Source organism: Protopterus annectens, chromosome 2.part2 (assembly GCF_019279795.1).
Source record: "Protopterus annectens isolate FY-2018-M chromosome 2.part2, PAN1.0, whole genome shotgun sequence".
Taxonomy (NCBI): Eukaryota; Metazoa; Chordata; order Ceratodontiformes; family Protopteridae; genus Protopterus; species Protopterus annectens.
This window is the reverse complement of record NC_056730.1, coordinates 839,149,874-839,172,399: the sequence shown is the minus strand read 5'-3', so window position 1 is coordinate 839,172,399 and position 22,526 is coordinate 839,149,874. Positions and strand designations below refer to the sequence as shown.

At 37.2% G+C, this 22,526-nt stretch overlaps 1 protein-coding gene across 1 annotated transcript in view; it reads right to left on the bottom strand.

Annotated features, from left to right (window-relative positions):
• The window catches only part of ADGRV1 (adhesion G protein-coupled receptor V1), a 3,979,741-nt gene that overhangs the window by 3,046,680 nt on the left and 910,535 nt on the right, over window positions 1-22,526 (bottom strand). The window contains exons 30-32 of the mRNA XM_044064182.1: window positions 11,742-11,957; window positions 11,256-11,500; window positions 288-469 (exon numbers count right to left, since the gene is read on the bottom strand). Of these exons, the coding sequence (XP_043920117.1) occupies window positions 288-469; window positions 11,256-11,500; window positions 11,742-11,957 (643 nt within the window). The remainder of the gene's footprint in view (window positions 1-287; window positions 470-11,255; window positions 11,501-11,741; window positions 11,958-22,526) is intronic.

The window sequence follows — 22,526 nt, the reverse complement described above, 5'->3', positions numbered from 1 at the left end:
GGTTAAATGAAGAAACCTTATTAAGTCCCTCTCCAGCCTGGAACCTAGGAATGTAGTAAACAGAGAAACATATTCTCCTTCACATGGTATTTATTCATATCATTAATGAAGTGCCGTTGACAGGTGCTGCTGACTGAATTAAGACTGAATAATATTACATTCTTACATAGAGAACATTGTACCTTTGAAATTAGCCTTTGAACCATATATTTAACCTTGCTATCTATCTAACATAATTTTTATTCAGTTATGTAGCTTCTCCAAATTAGATATTTCAGTATACACACCTTCTTCTCACTGTAATGTTTGCTACTGAATTTTGTTCTAGAGGCTCTAGAACACGATACACGGACTGTCTGAAGAACACTGTACCATATGGATTATCATTGGCAGGAACAGTAATGTTTACCACCCGCTCTCTCCCAATGGATCCCCCGTTTGATGCATGAGACAGCTCCACACTGATAATCTAAAAAACAATAAATAAAATTAGCTAGATTCACTTCAATGAACCAGGTATTATAGATCTCTTTAAAGATGTTGTTAGAACATAGGAGATGAAACAGTTTACTGCTTGCTAGTAAGCTTTATGGTTGTTAGAAAAACCGCAAAATACTGTTAGCAGCTTGGTATTTTGTTTAGATAATTATATACAGTAACATGGCTCAGAATTAGAGCAGCAGGAAATGTGCATTGATAACTCACAGAAAACCACCAAATGACAACACCCAGAAAATGTGGGCTCCACCTCATTCACATTTGCAATAACTAAGTTTAAATGTTCTAGAAGTAACTTGCAGAGGTGGTCTCACCTGCTATAGTAAAAGGAGTATCTTTATGACAAAGCCAGCAAGATAAAGACGTAAACATGACAACTGGTACATTTGCATGCAATCATTAAATACTGAACAGGGCTGAACAAGCAACTAAAAGACCCCCCCAAAAAAAAATAAAAGGTCACTGTGCCTTACTGCCTCTTACTGGAAAAGAAATAAAGAAATTGTAAAGACCTCCGAACCATACTATATATTCTAGCTTCACTTTGCCATTTATGCAATGCAGCTGAGTGACTCCAATATGAATGTAGTTAGATTTCTTAGTTAATATGGCTTGGGGTGATTTCACTCCCCAGCCAGCCCTCTGCATTGTAAAAGGAAATAGGTAAGTAGAAAAAAATTGTAAATTGGACAAAGGACAGCAAAGGTATTAAGAATTTTACAGTTTCAAGTGCCTAAGGGCATTGTTCTCTGTCTGTAAGAAGGGCATGAATGAGGCTTGGTTCTTGATTAATTCCAAGTGAGGATTACAGGTACCCAGATAACATATCAGACAAGGGGTGACAGCAGTGAAGATGACAAAATATGAACCTCTGAATAAATGTACATGCCAAGGTCTGTAGAGGCTAACAAAAATAGCAACTGAATCTGAACACAAAAGACTGGCCATTAGGGGAAAATATGTATGTCCAACCACTTGTTTTGCCAATGTCCTTAAAGAAATATAAGAAAATGTGAGCTCTAGAGAGCTTGTTTGTCCTGCCTGTGGAAATAGGAGTAAGTGTTGTGAAAATAATAAACATTTCAGGCAATGAAAAAAAATGTCAGTATCAAACATTTCTAGTTTTTCCAACAGGATCAGCATAGGTGGCTGGAGTAAATATAGTTAAGATATTTTTACCATTGACATTAAAAAGAAGGAGTTCCATTAACATTAAAAACAAGGAGTTCATTTTTGTTTTAAATATTATGTTTCCTACTTCAGTCATCAAATCATTTTCACATGAACAAACTGATTGGTCTTGTAATGGTCATCAGTCACTGAGTACTAAACACACATTTGTCAAGATGAAAACGAGTGAGAAAGTCATTGTTTTAGTTTGTTGTTTGGGATATTTTTGCAGTGACCCTAATGATAATGGACATCAGCTGGGTATAACAGCCCTGTGTTTCTAATGCTTAGTGAAACACTCTGCTTGTGCTGTGCTGACAAGGTCATAACAAGGCCGAAATATGCATATCCACAGCTAGTGGAGTTTGGCTTTATTGGCCTGAAATTGTCCATTAAAATGACGAAACATGTCATGGGCATTCAGAATTGTCAATGAGCTGAAACACCTGATGTTCATAAGGCTCATTTGCATATATCCCATGTGCCTCTGATACAAGAGGTTTGGGAGGTCACTCAGTGGAAGTTCTAGCTTTGTTGGAGTTTTCATTTTGTTTTTACATTTGTCAAGATGATCATAATACATCATATTGGGTGTAGATCAGAGTGTGTATGTTCCTTTAAGAACCATTCCAGTCTATGGACACGTGCATATAAGTATTGAGCATGCGCAAGCAAGAGTGCCGTTTTGTAGTGAGCAGCCGAGGTGTAAGCATGCATGTGTGTAGTAGTCAGTCAGTTAGATAGTTTGTTTAGTTTATTGTTACTGTTCTCCATCCTGATGTGTTTGTATATAATAAACTACTTAAATGAACACCCAGCCTCATCATCTTATTGAATATACACAAAACATGTGACATGGTGTCAGAATGGGATGCAAAGCAAAATTTCTTCTTCAAGACCATGAGGCAGGCAGTTACAGTTGGAGGAATATAAAGGAGTGAATTGTCCCTGCTCAAACAACTCACAAATAGTTCAGAAAGATAAAGCCAGGTAGTAAAACTTGTTTAAATAATTTTTTACTCAATGAATATAAAATGACTCATTAAAACTATTCACAATGACTTTCTAATTAAACAAAATGTTCAGAACTACAATATATTGATACAAATACTCAAAGTGCTTACAAAAGTGCTTGAAGTAATTTCTGAATCACATAAAATGCATAAAAAACAGAAAATGACTGTATTTTTGCTATGCGCTTCTTTTTTTCATATTAACTAAATCTATCTAAGATATCCGAAGTGTGCAAAGTGTTTGCAAGTGTCTGCACTATTACAGTAAAGTTATTTTGCAGAATACAGTCATTTCAAAGATTTTATGGTACAGTTGAGTCTTTTTTCGAGTATGTGGTGTATATATATATATATATATATATATATATATATATATATATATATATATATATATATATAATCGGTATTTGTGGATTTGAATATAATTACAGGGGCAATTTGTTAGCATGACAGAAGAATTTTGTAGACCTGCTCCACTTGTATTTGATAATAATGTTGCTGAAAACTGGAGAGTGTTTGAGCAAGAGTATGATATTTTACAGTCTCCTTTTTCTGACAAAGACACATGTACAAAGGCATTTATTCTGCTTAATTTAGCTGGTTCAGAAGCCATTGAAAGGGAGCATTCATTTGTGTATGCCCCAGCTGTGTATGCAAGGGAGGGGGAAGACTGCCATATAGTGGTACTGGCTGAAACCCGGGAAGACCCTGAGTGCTTAAAATGTCAGTATAGAGAAATGTGCAACCCCCAAATGAATATTACAATTAAAAGGCACATATTCTACACAACAGATCAAAAGCCTGGTGAAACGTTTGCAGCATATATAACTGACTTGAGAAACAAGGCAAAAACATGCAGATTTGGTGATCTAAGAGATGAGTTGATAAAAGACAGGCTTGTGTGTGGTATCAACGTTGATGCAGTGTGAAATATTTTGCTTTGAGACAGTGATTTTACTTTGAATAAGGCCATAGAGATTTGACAAATATAAGTGCTCACAGAAAAGTACACTAATATGCTTACAAATGAGAAAAGCATGCTTTCAGTGCTTTTCAGTGCTAATGTTGCTAGAATGTAGCATGTGGTTAAAAGATGAAGCCCTAATGGAGTGGTTGCTTCAGTGAAACCCCAAGCCTTTCTAGCAAGTTCCAGGGCAGCTCCAGTAAATCCAGAGTATGTTCAGTGATGCAGAGTGGTGAGTCACCAAAATCGAAAGGGCTCATTGTTGTCCATCTCTAACACTAACCATAAACCAGTTAAGCTAGCTGAATTACCAAACTTTATTGTTAGCTGTCGTAATTGTGGGGAAGATCACCAGGCCAAAAGAGAAAGGTGTATAGCTTTTGGTCAGCAGTGCCACACATGTAAAAAGTGGAATATTTCAAACAGTTCTGTAAATCTAAAAGGGCAGATTATTTTATTAAAAGAGAACATTCAAAGAGGCAAGTTGATCAACTTCAAAGCTGTGACCCTACTTTTTATGCTGAAAGTATGTCAGTGCTTGGTGAAACAGTCAATGCAGTAGATTTTTTGCCAAAGAATGAAGCATTTTGTACTGTTCTAATTAATGGGAGACCTATAGAGGTCAAGATTGATACCAGTTCAAAGTGCAATGTTATGTCAGCAGAAATGTTTGCCAAAGTAAGTGCTGGTGAGAAGCGTGTTGCTTATGTTGGTGAAGAAATTCAAACCAAAGGCTCAGTAGTGCTTTCATGTTACACTGCTAGGAACAGCTATGACTTGTAATTTTACTTAGTCAAGAGGCACGTGTAGTCACTGATAGACCTCAGAGACAGTTTGAAAATGGGAATGCTTTCAGTAAATGCAGAAGTCCACCATGTAGGCATGAGTAACAATGAAAATTCTGCACAAACTATTTTTTCTGACTATGCTGATCTTTTCAAAGGCAAGTTAGGCAAACTCCCAGTTGTATACTCCATGAAGTTAGACCCTGAAGTAAGCTCAGTCATCAGACCAGCAAGGAAATTTCCAGTAGTCTTGCAAAGCATAGTCAAAGCTGAGCTAGACAGAATGGTGCATCTAGGAGTAATTTGTCCAGTAGAAGAACCAACTGAATGGGTATCCTCCATGATGGTAGCTCATAAGAAAAGCTCAGATGATATTAGAATATATACTGATCCAAGAGACTTGAACAAAGCACTAAAATGACCTCATCACCCAGTGTGTGCAGTCGAAGAAGTTGCTGCTCTCATGCCAAATGTCACTGTTTTTTTCTTAGATGCCAAAAGTTCATTTTGGTAAATTTTGCTTGATCGAAAATCTTCATTGCTAACAACTTTTAGTACACAATTTGGAGGGTACAGATTTTTGAGAATGCCATTTGGGATACATTCTGCCAGTGTTACATTTTGCTTGTAACAAAACTTTAATTCTAAGAGTGATTTGCCCAATGTTCCTGTTCCAGAGAGCATTTCATTGTCTATTCTTGTACCTGAAAGTATCCCTGAAAGCCATCAAGAAGAACATTCTCCAGTGACTGTCCATGTTGCTAAACCCAGTTGTAGTTATTATATTATGAGACAGGTCGTATCTCAAGATCTGCTGTCAAATACACGGCAACCTGGACATGATTGTCATTTGTATATTTTTGTATAATTTACATGCTCATATGATTGTCATTGTTTATTTGCATGACCAGCTAGTCAATGAGGGAGGATGCAGATCAGATTGTGTATGTTTCTTTAAGAACCATTCCAGTCTATGGACACATACATATAAGTACTGAGCATGTGCAAGCAAGTGTCATTTTCTAGTACGCAGCCGAGGTGTAAGCATGCATTTGTGTAATACTCAGATAGTTTGTTTAGTTTATTGTTACCATTCTCCATCCTGATGTGTTTGTATATACTAAACTACTTAAATGAATACCCAGGCTCATCATCTTAGTGAATATACACAAGACGAGTGACACCAGGGACAGGTTAATGAGACCTTGAAGATTATTATGGCTTATTAAGGAAAAGGAACCCATATAAACCATGTGCGTGAAAAAAAATATTTAAGTTAGGGCATATAAAGGAAGCAATCAAATTAATCAAATGTTAAATTTACTATGTATGCTCCTCTGGTTATGTGTGCAACAGCTTACATGTGAAGCTGTAAATAAATTGTTCGGGCATGTGCTATGAAGATGGGGAAAGTGTTTAACTTTGGCACTGCTGTTATTTCAAGTTTTTTTTTTTTTAGCTAGGCCATGTCCATGTTTCAAGATGAATGCTAAGAAGACCATATCCAGTGTAATGTCAGTTTAACTAGTTTGTTGCTTTCATTTACTGACTGGATTCCATCTTCATGATGTCTATACTTTTAATGTTGTTGTCAATGAATATGCAGTAAAGAAAATTAGTTTAACAATTGAAGACAATGTACAGAGGGGCTTATTCTATGATGCTCTGCTGAAGACATCATTACTTCCTAGATCATATGACTCAATATTCCTTTAGCTTTAGCTCTTAAAGAAATATTAACCCATTTCACAAGTAAATATATATGTGTTAACATTTAAACTACTTCAAGTGTACTGCCTTCAAACACATCCCCATTGTTTGATAACTTAATTAGGTTAATCCATTAAAAGCAAATCCCTATATGGTAAGATGGATAGAAATATTGGTTAAAATAGAAAGCCACACAGTGTAGGTAGGAGGATCCTCATCAGAGAGTATGAAGGTGACCAGTGGTAACCCACAGGGCTCAGTGATGGGACCTTTTTTGTTTGAAATTTACTTTTATTATGTCCAGACCATGAACCAAGACCTCTGGCTAACCATGTATGCAGATGACTGTAAACTGAAAGTTATTGTCAAGTCCCCCACTGATACCAAAGACCTTCAGCAAGAACTTAACACTCCTGAATACCCAATGTACTAAAATGGGCTCAAATTAAATGCTAAAAAGTGCAATATTGTCAAATTTATTAGACAATCACTCCCCCAGCATGCAACATATATATCACTCCAATCCAATATGAGAATGTTGGTAAAGATCTTGGGACTTGGGGTGCTAATTCACTCTCCTTTAATCATTATGTAACAGCTGGTAGTTAGAAAGTCCTTATTCTCAATGCAGTTAATTGCCAAAGTAGTATCATACAGTTCAAATTATGTCACTGCCTCCGTATACTCAGCATAAGTTAGTACTACGACCAGCAGTTGGTCAAATATCACAAAAAGTAGTCAACCGCCACAAAATTTCTTAATCTTCATGCACAAAGATTTGTGTTAAAATCCATATAAATCCATAAGGCTGTTGGTTAAGCACCTTTATCCTCCTAATGAAATTCAGGACTTCAGAATCAAAAAGCCTTGCCACATCCCAAACTGTCTCATTTAAATGATAATGCTGCTGAAATCAGCACTTATTTAAAACAACATAAACACTTAATATATTTATAATATATTTATAATAAACATTAAAACTCACAAAAAGTCAAAACAAGTTATGATTCACTTATAAACTTTTAAATGTTAAATAAATGAATGTTAAAATACAAATTAAATGTGCAATCACTTGAATTATATGGGTCTATATTAAAATATCGTAACCTCACTTACGCAAATACATAAATGCCAACACATAAATAGCAAACCGCGAAAACATCAAACGTCCTGAAGCGCGAAATTAGAAATATCGAATTGCCATAGTTAGCCAACCCCACCTCCCGCTACGTACTACCTACCCAAACTAAATAAATAATCCACACTTCCCCATAGCTACACTTCACCCATATATCCCATATCCTAATCAAAAATTCACTACACACAATAACTATAAACAAACAACACCCAACTATGGGAAAAGTATAATTTACGTATACATTCAGCTATACAACTATATTACTATACATACACTTAACATAACCCTACTTCTAACCCTAAAGTAAAGGTTGCATGTATTTCTGTGTATTCACTTACCTTAACCTGCACTCTAACCCTAAGGTCCATAACTATTGCACATTTACGTTAGGGAGCTATACCGGATAAGGGCCAACTATGATAATTCGAAATTTCGAATTTCGCACTTCAGGACGTTCGGTGTTTTCGTGGTTTGCTATTTATGTGTTGGCATTTAGGTATCCACGTAAGTGAAGTTTTGCTATTTTAATATAGACCCAATTATATTATTATGTACTATCAAAGGTTATGCCAGCAGGTCTGTTTAATATGTTTCAGGTTAAAAACACTGTAGTCGGAGTCCCAACACATTTTGGGATTCTAAAAGTATTCAGTGACATTCAGGACTCTCCCTTCAGTCCGATTGTGGCAGCTCAAAAATCTAAAATGTATGCACTAGCAACCTATATTGATAAAAGATTAAAACCTTTTTACTCTGTTAATGATTATATACTCATGTATATTTTGGTATAGACATAAGTATGCATGCAAAAATGTGTCAAATGGCTATAGGCTGCAATACATTTCCACAAAAATTGACTGCTAGAAGCTCTGTACAATGTTTCATGCAACTGATGCAAAATTTATAGGTGCACTATGACTCAAAGTGTGAAATGCCTCACGCACAGTTATATGGCAAGGTAGTAGCCCTGATCATCTGAGAAGTAATTCAGTGCATCATTCACTCTGTTCCTGTAATCTGCTGTTAACTTTTCAGCTCTATGCTTGCTGCTTATTGTGGCAGAGGTTTGCCCAGCATAGTGTGTGTGTGTGTGTGTGTGTGTGTGTGTGTGTGTGTGTGTGTGTGTGTGTGTGTGTGTGTGTGTGTGTGTGTGTGTGTGTGTGTGTGTGTGTTATGTCTCTAAATCATGAGGTCCAGGTTTGTATGCTTAAGCTGGTATGACAGTGTTCTGCAATATGTACCATATTTTATACAATATTTCTTCAAACAGTCTCTGGCTCACTTGAAGCACAGATATTTTCAGTAGTCAAAAAACAGAATGGACATCTAGTTCATGTTTCCACACACTTTATCCAGTTTTATATTGTTTCTTCTCCTTACCTAACCATCCTTAGTACTAAGACCCCCTCCTTTTCTTATATATGCATGCATAAACCCTTAACAGTTTTTGTATCTTCACATTCTACTGAAATACAGCTCTGACTATCCACTGTCTACTCACTGAGGAAGCTTGCCCACATATTATCTCTACACAGGACTTCCAGGAATTTTGGAACTGTATAGCAACTTTCAGACTGCTGCCTATCAACCCCCACACTTTACTGAGGAAGCAGCATAAGTGATTCTTCCATATAGCACAAGTGCTTAATACAGAAATAAAAACACTACATATATACTAAGTTTATTACACTAGAAGCATTTAATGTGACATATGGCAATATTATTTGTATACATCTTTGTGGACAAATTTATTTTCTTTGCTGCCTTTTCATTTATGTGTTTGGAGTTGGGATATTTAGACATAATTCTCAGTTTCTGATAGAGGGCTTTGACAGTTTTGATTGCCAGTTTGAACCAGATGAATTTCTACCTGTGCTTGTAAACATCTGTTATAAATCTTTGCTAAGGATCTTGTGGTAACAGCAGGGTCAGGGAATGTGTCCCCCACTCTGCAAAAAAAGGTTCACATAACAGATCAAGTAGATTATTCACAATGTATTGATGATCAGAATGTGATGACATATATGAATTTTACGAAATACCCCACACATGGGTTTGAACATTTCAGAACCTTCTCCAAACACAGCATGCAGTTTTAGCCATGGAAGCACATCTCCACGTCGTTCTCTGAAATTCTACTTATAACTCACATCTCTAGATTACTTTACCCAGCTATATTAAACTAGATGTAAATAAGGTCAGAACAATGAGTAATCTATAGAAGGAGGAGATAAGTAACTCTTTTAGGGCTTTAGTAATTGCACCCTAGACCAGTGTTCCATCCATAGTAGAAACCTATTTCCAAATCTACAGGTCATAACTTCAGACATTTGAACCAGTCTATGATATGATACAGGTCAGATAAATGACCAGCCAAAAACTGAATTGAAAAGTTTTGTGAATAATAGCTTCTCAGAATGTTTTATCGGATATTGTCAAACATGTTGCTAATTTTGTCACTTAGGAGCAGTTACTCAAGCTTTGTGTGGGGTCTCATTAATGAAGGCTTACATTAGATACTGGAATAAAAGTATGAAATATAGTTAGCACTCTTTACAGCAGTGGTCCATATGTAGAATATCACATGTTAATAATCAGTATCAAGCAAACTCATTCAAAGTATTATATAACTGCAAAAAAAGTAAATTTGAACCAAATTATCACCCACTATGGAAGAATAAATAAATGTCAGAGACAGTTGGGAGATTTGAAAAGGGCACCATTAACAGAACTGCCCAGACATTTGCAGTTTTGTTCTTGCCCTGCAACACTGGTTTCCTCTCTGCTTAATACATAATGACTTTGTATTCAAGCAATTTATACCAGACAAAAATAACTTCATATTTTTCATTGATAATTGCAATGACCATATATGTGCAGTCACCTAAAATGTGTCTTAGGGTTTCACATATTCCACCTTTGTTCTGATTCTCATTAGTCCAGCAGGGTCAAACATAAGTGAATCTGGAAATTTCTGCTACAGCTGTACTGCCCCCTGCATGTTAACTATCACTCTTAATAAATGCAGTGAGCCATATAAGTAAAGGTAATAATGGACAGCTACTGGAAATGTCACTGCATGTATTGCATTGATATTAGCATTGCTAAAAATGCTGCAAAACATTTATGTGCAATTATTTTACACCATGATACAAAACAGATGTTGGGTCCATCTCCAGTTTTAGTTATACCATGTATGTAAACTGATTTTCTAATTTACCATGTTCTGTCACATTAATAATAGTATAACTAGCATCCCTGCCTCATCACATGGTCTTAAAAATGTTGCAATTATTATTTTTCTTTTCTAACGATCATGTGGGCCACCAACTATATGCCATCACCCCGTAGTGTGCAAAACTATGTAAACTAAGTCTGTAAGCTGGCAATAAGTATTTTGCTCTAGCAGTCCTGGATTTGAGTGTCTCAGTTTGTATAAATATACTATGAGACTCTGTGCAAGTCAGTTAATCAGTTCTTCAACATTACCCAAGAAACAAGATGCTGGCAGCTAGTGAATTTGTTTGTTTGTCAAAGGCCTTTAAAAGTCTTCCATAGGATTTATCCAGTTAATAAAATAATTAAAAAAGGCTTCATTGTCTATAACAATCAGAGCCATGCAATTACACTTTGTTAGAAGTAGCATGTTTTGTTCTAAGATGTCAGTGTTACCACAAATACTTATGTAAGATTCTGCAGGAAGAATGTCTGTGTGGGAGACAATAAACAGGTGTTTGTTCTGATTTATGTACATACAGAAGACTCTCATGTTAACAAATCTGTACACAGCTTAACTCAGCTGTATATGCATCAGTGTTTCTGTAATAAGTCCCACTTACTTCAGTTATATAGGGATGCAACACATTTTTGTACTCAAGGATTAGACAGCAATAAGGAACATGCACCTTTGTTCCTCTTTATTGGTTGATAAAATGATGAAAACATAACATCATCCAACAATCTTTTTGTCCCCTTACCTCATGATTTTCTGGAATGTCATCTGCCATGATTTCCAGCATTACCATTTTCTTAGTTTCTCCAGCAGTAAAGGTTATATTACCAGACGCATGTTTGAGGTCACTTGTTGCAAGTTGCCCATTAATAGTAGCAACCCACTGGAGAGTAACATTACCAAGCGTGCCAGCATTCCGAATTACTGTCAAAATTACAAGTGCAAAACCCGTTTCTGGCTCTTCCACTAATAATGTTGTTTCCTGGAACACTGAGAGACACAGAGAATCATCATTATTAGACATTCTGAATAATAAATACTCAGAAATAAGTCTATCACACAAGAAATAAGCAAATTAGTCACATGAAATAAAAATAAATGTTAGCGAAAAAAGCCTTTGCAAGCTTGTGACATTACATGGCATGGTCATTCCTAAAACACTACTACATTTGAAAAATGGCAAACTACTACAACTTTGTTTTCAATTTTCCAAAGCCTGATAGCATTTTACCAAAGGATCCATATGGATCATCTGATGCTTCAATGGTGATGAGTGCTTGAATAACAGATCCCAGCATGGCACCACCGGTTGTTTGGTTTAACAGCTCTACCAAAAAGGTCTCGTCTTCTTCTGGATAATTATCATTGATGAATAGAATTGGCACTGCTTTTGTGGTTTCTCTGTCCAGGAGGACCACGTCTGATGAGGCCACTGTGTAGTCTTCACCTAAGTGAGAGGAACATTCAGAGTGGAAATTGGATCCATCATAACACATATAATTATCTTGCCACGTATGATGTGATCACAGTATACACTTCAGCTAAACAACAGGGACGTTCAGAATGCAAATTTATAAGAAAAAGTAATAAATCTTCTAAATGTCCTGAATTTCTGACTGATATAGCTTGTATCTACACTAAAGAGCACTACACAGTTAAAATAAACACACAACATACGTAGAATAAAGAAAACAATTACTATCTACCCCTACTCTGTGTGAAGCAATTTATACTCATCACAAAGTGCTACCCTGATGTTGCGGCTACATACAAAGAGGAAGAAATTCCAAATAGTGGCCAGTGCATGAATTATAATAATGAATTTGTGAATAATCATCTACTGCTGTATTTTCAAATACATATAATTTGGATGCCACCCACAGCTGCTGCCAAATCAGTCACAGATAGAAATATCAATTGGTGAAGCATGCCAAACAAATCTGACATAACATATATGAAAATTCTGCCCATTTAATATTTGTCATATTAGTAACCTCATAGTGTCACAGAACACCCAGAACAGCCATGACTGCTCATTATTTTCACACAGTAAATAGGTCCGGGATACCTGTCACTTCCAGTTTTTGATCCTCTTCCTGTTCCCCCATCCCAGTTTTGTTACAAAACTGCAGAGACTATTTCTCTCCACACCGGTCCCTTAAAACTATATTTATTCAGTCATCTACCATTGCTGCAACTCATATTTCAATATCATCCAACTTAATCTGTTTTCCCTACAAGACATTAAAATGCAACAGAACAAAGTGGAATACAATATATCTACTGCATGTATGTTGCAAATAGATGTACCTATTGCCATGCATAAAAACGGTCAAGGCTAAACAATGTCATGTCTGTTAAGAAAATAAAGAATAACAAAGTGCTTACAAACTTGTGATAACATCCACTCAAGCAAGATCCGCTTATGCTTTAAGAACTTGCTTTTTTAGAAAGATATCACTGGTCTAAAAGTTTGTCTCTTCAGGGTGCATAGTGTTTGCAATAAATTCACCTCAGTCCTGAGATGGATGTCCTTATTCAGTCCTGACATTGCAGCAATATTTGGTACGTGTCTCACGCTGCACAGTGCAGAAACAGAAATCTTGCCATCACGCTACAGTAGGATCCACTATGGCCAATCATCAGCCATTTAATTGGCATGGTATTGTACTACATTAAAAAATCTAAATCTGTGAGAAGTCACAAGCTCAAATTACATTCGCACCTTCCCAAATGGAGTAAAGCCCCATCCTCCTGATCTTTATATATACTAACTCTGAGGCCACACAAACATGAATAAACAGAAGAAAATTAAATACATGTATGTGAGTATGTGTGCTTGTATATGTGTGTATGTGTGTGTGTGTGTGTGTGTGTGTGTGTGTGTGTGTACACACACACACACACACACACATATATATATATATAGATATGTATATATATATATATACACACACACACACACACACAGACACACACACACACACACACACACACACACACACACACACACACACACACGCACACACACACACACACACACACACACACACACACACACACACACACACACACACACACATGCACACACACACACACACACACACACACACACACACACACACACACACACACACACACACACACACACACACACACACACACACACACACACACATTCATTTTCTCTCTCCTCTCCATGACAACAAACCTGAGACAAGCACCAGTAAATGCAGTGAAACATCAGTGGCAGTAAACAGATGATCTTGATTCTCAGTTTCTGTATGAGACACAGCAGGGTATGACTAAGCGCAGTTACTGCTGCAGTGTATTGCACCATGATAGCAATCACATGGAAGCAGGTGTTATGGATAAATGGGAAACAAGACAAAACATCACCAAAAATGAATATATAGATACATTTTGGAGAAATATATATGAAGAGCATGTTGAACATAACAAAGATGCTAACTGGATAGAAAAAGTAAAAGGAAGAATAAGATCAAACATGCAGGATGTGAAATGGGATGAAGTAATGGCCATAGAGAGTGAAACAAAGTTACAAAAAGTCTCTAATTGGAAAATCCCAGGTCCAGATGCAGTACCTAACTTCTGGCTAAAAGTACTAACATCTTTCCATGAAGATTTAGCCATGAATAAGAACTATTTGTATGCACACCCCAAACAGACACCAACCTGGTTAACAAAAGGAAAAACAATCCCCTGGATTTACTATTCTTCCATGCAGGACTAGCTTAATCCTGCACGGAGGTGGCCGTCTAGGAGCAGGATGGCAGCAGGCCATGCATAATAATGAGGTGCTCTGCCTGAGCTCCTAGGCTTACATGGAGCATGTAAGAGTGCAGGCGGCATGTCTGAGAGCAGAGCTCTCAGAATATACATGCCCCCACAATGAAGAACAGCAGAAAGGGATAAGAAATTAGTTAGACCGCTCATAGGTGTCCGCATATCTCCAGCAACAGTCCCCCTTGTGTACAACAGCAAAAGTATACATAAATAAAATGAACAAACCCTTTATTTTTTTTAAAAATCACATGAAAGCTAACCATAGGTGCGGGTGTGCCTATCTCTTAGCTATGGTTAATGCAGCTTAAATGGCTGAAGAGGATAACAAAGAAGATATATGCAAAAGAAGCAGCATAGCAATAATGTTGTGGGCAGAGCATTTGCCTTAAGAGTAGGCATTCTCGGTTCGAGTCCCACTGCAGCAGATTCCATTTTCCATGGCAAAGTACGTTATGAGTAATATTTATGTTGCATAACCCACTAAATAACATATTTTTATGAACTGGAGTACTGCAGTAAATGCACATTTGAGGTGTCAGTGTCATAATGAATAAGGCACTAGTAAGCAGGTTTAAGCACAAATAAGCAGTTGTAAGCATATGTAAGCACTAGTAAGCGGGCTTAAGCCCATTTGCATGGCGGTAAGCAATGCCTACACTGGTTAAGCAGTTCTAAAGCTAACTCTCTCTAAGCAGATATAATGGCAGGTTAGCATTGCTTACCGTCATGCAAACCCACACAAACCCACTTACAAATGCTCAAAAGTGCCTTAATCACTCTGTATCTAATGGCCCTTGTTCTGCCCATCAACAAAATAAACAGCCATGCAGGTTTCGATACCAGGATCCTATACACCATAGTCACAGTAGTTAACCACCAAGCCATCACAGAAGTAAAGAAGAATGCGGCATCAGCAAACAAGTCTTCACCATAGTAAAACCAAACTGAACCTGTGAAAGGAATCAGTATACAGTCATATGTTCTATAACCCACTACATAACATAAATATGTGATCTGCAGTACAGCAGTAGCCCAGAAGTGATGTGTAATTGTAAAAGAGTGTTGAAGTCCCCAATAAAACACAAGGACCCCATAGAGTGTACGTATACATTAATCATGGATATACCAGGCAGATATATAAGATGTAATGAATAAAAAATCAATGCCAAAAAGGAAATATAATGCAAAGTCTAATGTAAGCAATGCTAAGAATTGCACAGGCCAGCATAGGAGGTGTAAGCAATGTGTACACCAGCTAACTCATTGTGTCCAGTGGTATATCCCTTTAAATGATGCCAACCTTAGGTAAGCAGGTTTGCCCATAGCTTAGCCTTTTCAAAACTGGCCAATCATGGAAAAGTGCAGGAAATCGTTCCTACTTAATCCCAAGAGGCGGGAATACATCTCATAACTGGTTGTAGCTTCCCCTTGCAGGCACTATGGCAGTAAGGGGAGAAGGTGTGCACTTTTGGGTGCAGAGCTGGTGCATCCAAGAGTCCAAGGTCATGGCAGGATGCCCGTGACCTCACCAGTGCCACTGGCATACCCCAAACTGGTAAGCAGGTCAGGCACCACTATGCCGGCCTGAAGTGGTGTAAGGGGGACCTCTTGGAGGAGTGGCTCCAAGAGGATAGAGCGGCAGGGGATGTTCCAGTTGTGTGTAAGTATCAGCCCAGTATGTGTGTAATAATTGCCAGCTCAGGTATATCATGGATAGGTATGGCTAAATGTTCTTCTTATGTCCCCCACAGCTGCAATGGAGTGGGCCGCAAATCAAGAGGCCCACATCAGTCACCTGGTGAGGTTGGGACACGAGGCAGGTCAGTAATACTCATGCATTTACTGTCATAGGAAATAAAACTAAAAGTAGTAGTAAATTAATTGCCTGTATAAAACATGTATTGTTCAAGGCAAGTACTGCATACACTAGAGAATATGGCAGGAAGAGTCTCATATTCCTTGCATGTCAAAAAAAGTGTAATAGCCTGACAAAACAGGTCTAACTACTGGACTGCTTGTGTATATTCTGGTATCATATGGTAATGTAGATTTGCAATCATATAATAGTACGGTTGTCTTAAGCACTGTTACCCACACCGTGTACCATAAATTGAATGTGTAGGAATCCCTGTATATGACAGGTGTAATCCCTAGAGGCCATTTAGTACAACTGAGAGACACATAGACAGTAAACAGGGAAAATGCAGACAACAAAAAATGAATAGCACATGCAACTGAGGTGTGAACTGTTGTTTTTTTTAGCACACACAACCATGGTTCAAATCCTGCCAGTGGTAGTAGTCTGCATACAGAATCATACCCCACAACTGTACCGATATGTCCGGAATGTCTATTAAAGTGGCCCATATCTGTTGCCTATCAACCTGTCCCCCTGGGAAATCAGTGGGATGATCCCAGACGTATAGGCAGCAAACAGGAAATACAACTGATTGACCCACATCTATGAGAACAAAGCTGGCACACTAGCAACTCCCCAATACCGTATGTGACTAAGAAGCCACATATATCCCATTTACACCCCAACTTGTCAAGCTGTGGTCAGAGTGTGTACAGTAACAGAGTGAGATGTATGTGCATAATAGTAATGTGGAATCTGGTACTGTGTGTGGGAACATTCAGGTAGTGCTAATAAACATTCCTTCCACAGGTCTGTCAGATACCAACACTGTGCCCAGAAATACAGGAATGATACCTAGTACTGGTACTGTTCACAGTGGTATTGTATGGCATTGCAATGGATGCAGCTGCTCTGAATAATGAGGTATTACACATCACTGTCGCCAACACTGTCCTACAACATATAACTGTCTAGGAAATCTGTATAAGAGTGTTGTAATACAAGGTCAGAATGCAAAAGCACAGGGGATTAATAAGACAGAAAGCAGATAAGAGATATACAGCAATATCTATATAGCAGACACAACTGTGATGGAACAGTGTTTAAGTTGTAGCAGACACAGCCATGGTCTGAATCCTGGGAGTGGAATTAGGCTGCATACAGAATCATACCCCACAACTGTACAGATGAGGCCAGAATGTCCAGTATATGGGCTCATATCTGCTGCCTGTCCCCCTGTCCCCCTGGTAAGTCTGTGGGATGATCCCAGATGTTTAGCCAGCAAACAGGGAATACAAGTGATTGTCAAACATCTATGAGAACACAATGTACTAAGGAAAAACAATAACACTGGTTGTAACAAGGCTAAAAACAAAAGCATTTAATGGAGTAAGTGCTTTCACAGATACACCACTTCTTCAGACTACATTCAAACAAACAACATTACATTTAAATGCTAAAACAATCAAACTAATTATGACATCATACAATTAGAACCTAGTTTACTTAAAGGAACACTGTATAGCAACTCTTAAAAACAATAAAATCGATGCTTCAGTGGCTTTGCCTTGAGAAAGGGTTTAAGTGAAACCATGCTGCTCAAGCCCAGAGGCTTGCCAGCATGGAATCACAAAATCTATTCTTGTTCAACTAGTTCAGTAGCATTTTTAAAGTCTCCCCCTCTCTTCTTAGCAGCTACAATCTGAAGTACTAAAAAATTAAATGTGTGGTCCATGCCTTCCTTCATGTTATGCATAGCTAGTGCACTGTTTTCTTTCATATTCCTGATGTCCCTAAAATGTTCTAGTATCCTATCCTTAAGGCAACGATTTGTTTTACCTACATAGAAATAAAAACATTTAAAACAATAGCTAAAATAAATATTACAAGTCCTACAGTCAGCATAGATATTGGGGTCAATCTTAAAACCTAAACTGGGATGTGTAAAAGGTCCTCCAGTGTGTATATGTCTGCATGCCATACAGTTTCTGCATGCATAAGTACCTATTCTCTCTGACCTAGGAAACTTAATAAAATCAGCAGTTCTATAACACATATGGCTTTTCAAGGACTTACTACTGCGAAAGGTAAAATTTGTGTTTTCACCTATCACCCCTTTAAGCCCTTCAACTGTAGACAGAATGTCCCAGTTCGTATTAATAACCTCACATATCACATTCATGTCACTAGCAAAGGTTAAAGGCATCCATAGAGCATTATTGGTGGTGCGTCCAACATCATTCCTACTAACTTCCATCTGTAAGGGAACAATATTCTCATTATAATAAGGTTTACATCTATCATGCCTGGTACTCCAGGCCTCAAGAATACATTTATCAATGTCATACCCTTTATATCCTCTCTCAATTAATTCTGATTTAAGTTCGTCCAAAGCAAGTTGCAGCTGGATATCATCATTATGTAGACACATCATCCTAAAAACTTGCCCTTGCATAATATTCTGTTTAGTGTGTTTCGGATGCATACTACTATTGTGCAACAGGTTGTTCTTCTTCACTGGTTTCCTATACAGACTGGTCCTGATAGACTCTAGCCAATGCTAGCTGACTGTAACATCAAGCAAATATATTTCATTAGGAGAATATTTATGTATAAACCTCAGAAAACTCGTAGTCCCATTCAGATATACAATGAAATTAGTAAGAGCTTGTTCAGAACCCTGCAGCAACAAAAAAAATATCGTCCACAAATCTTGTGTACCAGGCAATGGATCCACTAACTTAAACAAACCCAAAAGGCAAACGAACAAACTGGGAATCACAAAAAAACCAAAAGCAAGCAGGATAAATTAAAAGAACAGTTTATTACGTGAGCGCTTTCGGAAATAACCAGTGTTTTTCCTTCTTCAGACATCCAAGAGACATTTCAAAAAGCTTATAACACTACCATAGGAAAACAATTAACCCATTAACCCATTAATTAAACACCAAATCAAATTTTAAAGTGAAATATTCACCTTACTATACATTATATATAACTGATAGTTAAAAGTTAAAAACAGCCTTAAAAAACTCTTAACTTGCAGAATCCATACTGTCCTACCTAACACATTTAAAGGACACTATAAATATAACAAATAAAATAAATTTAACGATGTACTAATTGATTTCATTAAAACTTTGATTAAATACTATCAATCTCAAGTGGCAACTTTTAAAAGTGAACTGGAATTGACTGAGCATGACATTATTTCAAATGTTGATTTCCCCCATTATAAATATGAATACATGAGAATTTTTAATAGTATTGAGGCTACCATCATCAAGTTGGCATCTGCAAAGAAAAAGAAAATTGCTAGAGATATCCAACAGTATTCTTCTGGAACTGCCTACCCCCCACCCCCACCAGTTCATGTTAATAACTTTCTCAATGTTTCAAATGAAAATCCAGTTACATATGAAGAAGGTAACTTGGAGGAGCAAGAAGCTGATAGTTTAAATGAAGAAAATTTGCCTAGTCGAAGTGAAAGGATTAGGAACAATGGCAACAATGGTAATACCTTTCCTGTCACTAACACCAGGGGTGTTGGAAACAGGAATCAGAACAATAATATTGGTACCACCGTTCAGAATGATGAACCCTCAACTAGTTCTCAACAGGGTTTTTATTTACACCAGGCCAAAGGGCAGAGCAATTCGAGAGTGTCCAACCAGCAGAGATATAATTATTCAGACTTGACTTTCCCACAGGACATTATTGACTTTTTTGCTTTGGGTTTAACCTTTGTACCTGATTCTGGGATGAACCTGGTTGACACCATAGTGGATCTTAAACTATTTGCAAGTAAAATAAATTTAAATGCTGTTATGGGTCCGTCATCCTCCCTTGTCAATTTTTTGCGTGTTTCTAGTACCTTTGACCCACCTCTACACCCTAATATTATGGTATTTGAAAAAATGTGTGAGCTGGATTTTAGGTCTTTTTGTGATTCTAGTTTTAAATCAAGGAAGGCTTGTTATAACATTAGCCAAAAAGAACGAGACGTTATTAGATTGTTGATTGATTGTAAAATTAGAATAATGAAACCAGACAAGGGAGGGGGTCTTGTCTGTATGAACCATAATACATATATGTTTCGTATGACAGAATACCTTAAAAATTCACCTTACCAGCAGGTCTGTCTTAACGAGGTCAATGTTGCCTACAGCAAGATTAGGGCTGCTTTAGATGAGCTGTTTATTGAAAAGGCAATTGACTTAGATTTGTTCAACTTTTTGAGTATGCCCGCTCCCAGAATGGCATCCCTTTTTGGCATTCCCAAAATCCATAAACGAGTTAGTGACCCCCCTTTTAGACCAATTGTCAATGGACGTGGGTCTATTACTTATGGATGTGCCAAGTTTGTGGACAGCGTTCTAAGGCCCCTAGTTGAGGGAGAAGGGCAAATATGTAAAGACTCCTGGAGTTTTTTAACGGAACTTGGGAGTATTCCTTTTGAACATGACTATAAACTGTTGACAGTCGATGTTAAAGACTTGTACACGGTGATCCCTCAGGAACTGGGGATCGAATGGATTAGGGATTTCATGTTTGCAAGGAAAGTTGATAATAACACTATTTATGTTGTAACAACTTTGCTAGACTTAGTGTTGAGTAACAACTTTATGTGGTTGCAAGGAAATATTTTTCTACAAAAATCGGGAGTAGCAATGGGATCTCCTTGTGGTGGCAGTTTTGCCAATTGTATAATGGCCCATTGGGAAACCACCTTTCTTTTCCAAATGACTGTGTTTAAAGAGAATGTGGCTTGGTACACAAGGTACCAAGACGATATGTTTATACTGTGGAAAGGATTAAGTGAAGACGTTCAAGAATTTATTGAACTTATTACAGCTTCAACCAACTTTTTGGAGTTTACATTTAATCTCCAAAATGATTGTATTAACTTCCTTGACATTAGCGTTTCTAAGGACTTAGTCGGTAATAGATTCAAAAGTACCATCTATAGGAGGCCCACTTATTCCAACTCCTTTCTTCACTTCTCCAGCTGTCATCCCTACCACCAGAAGAGAGCAGTGGTTAAGGGGCAGATGGTAAGGGCAGCCAGAATGATCTCTGATGAGGTTGATTTTATCGAAGAAATTGTTCAGCTTGAAAGAATGTTCCTCAGGAGGGGATACCCCCTGAGTCTAGTTTCTAATATTTCCTCTGAGGTCATTACCAAACGACAGACTGGCTTCTTTCGACCACTATTGGGAACAACGGGAATTTTTGAGGTGGACACTTCCCCTGTTGAACAGAACGACCTCTCTGTATCCAACCACAATATTTCTTATCATACAAGTTTTGTAGTTACTTATAATTTGGATCACTTGTTTATTAGACAAACACTATATAAGAATTGGTCCATTATTATGGAAGATCCCACTTTAAATAAACTTTTTGGCGATAAACCAAAAATTTCTTTTAGAAGAGGGCAAAACTTGAAAAAATTGTTGCAATATTCTACCATTTCATACCTTAATAAAAACAAGGGTATGTTTAAGTGTGGAAGGTGCCAACAGTGCAAGCACCTAGAGATGAATTCACACTTTGAAATAAGAGATAGGGCATACAAAATTAATGATAGATTCTCCTCCGATACCAAGGGAGTAGTGTACTGTGCCAAGTGCCAGGCCTGTAAGGCCTTCTATATCGGGAAGACCAAAAGAAAGCTAAGGCAACGCATTTATGAGCACATGTATGCCATTGGTAGGAAGGACACAAATAATGCCTTAGCCAAGCATATTAGTGACTTCCCAAACCATTCCTTTAAGTTTCTTGTTTTAAAACAAATCAGTACAGACATTATAGGGGGGCCTTGGCAGATCAACTTGGACATTGAAGAACTAAGGTGGCAAATTTCCACTATTGCCTACTTGCCACCAGGTTTGAATGAAATGGTGTTGATTAAATGCTTTTTAAAGCTTTTTTCTTTAAAAAGATGAGTTGTTCTATAATCGAATACACTAATTCTTTAGATTTAACTATTTATTTGTTACTAATATTAGTATATTAATTCACTTTTAAATATTTATAATAGGATTTGTTTTAATGTTAGTGTAATTTTAGTACATCGTTAAATTTATTTTATTTGTTATATTTATATTGTCCTTTAAATGTGTTAGGTAGGACAGTATGGATTCTGCAAGTTAAGAGTTTTTTAAGGCTGTTTTTAACTTTTAACTATCAGTTATATATAATGTATAGTAAGGTGAATATTTCACTTTAAAATTTGATTTGGTGTTTAATTAATGGGTTAATTGTTTTCCTATGGTAGTGTTATAAGCTTTTTGAAATGTCTCTTGGATGTCTGAAGAAGGAAAAACACTGGTTATTTCCGAAAGCGCT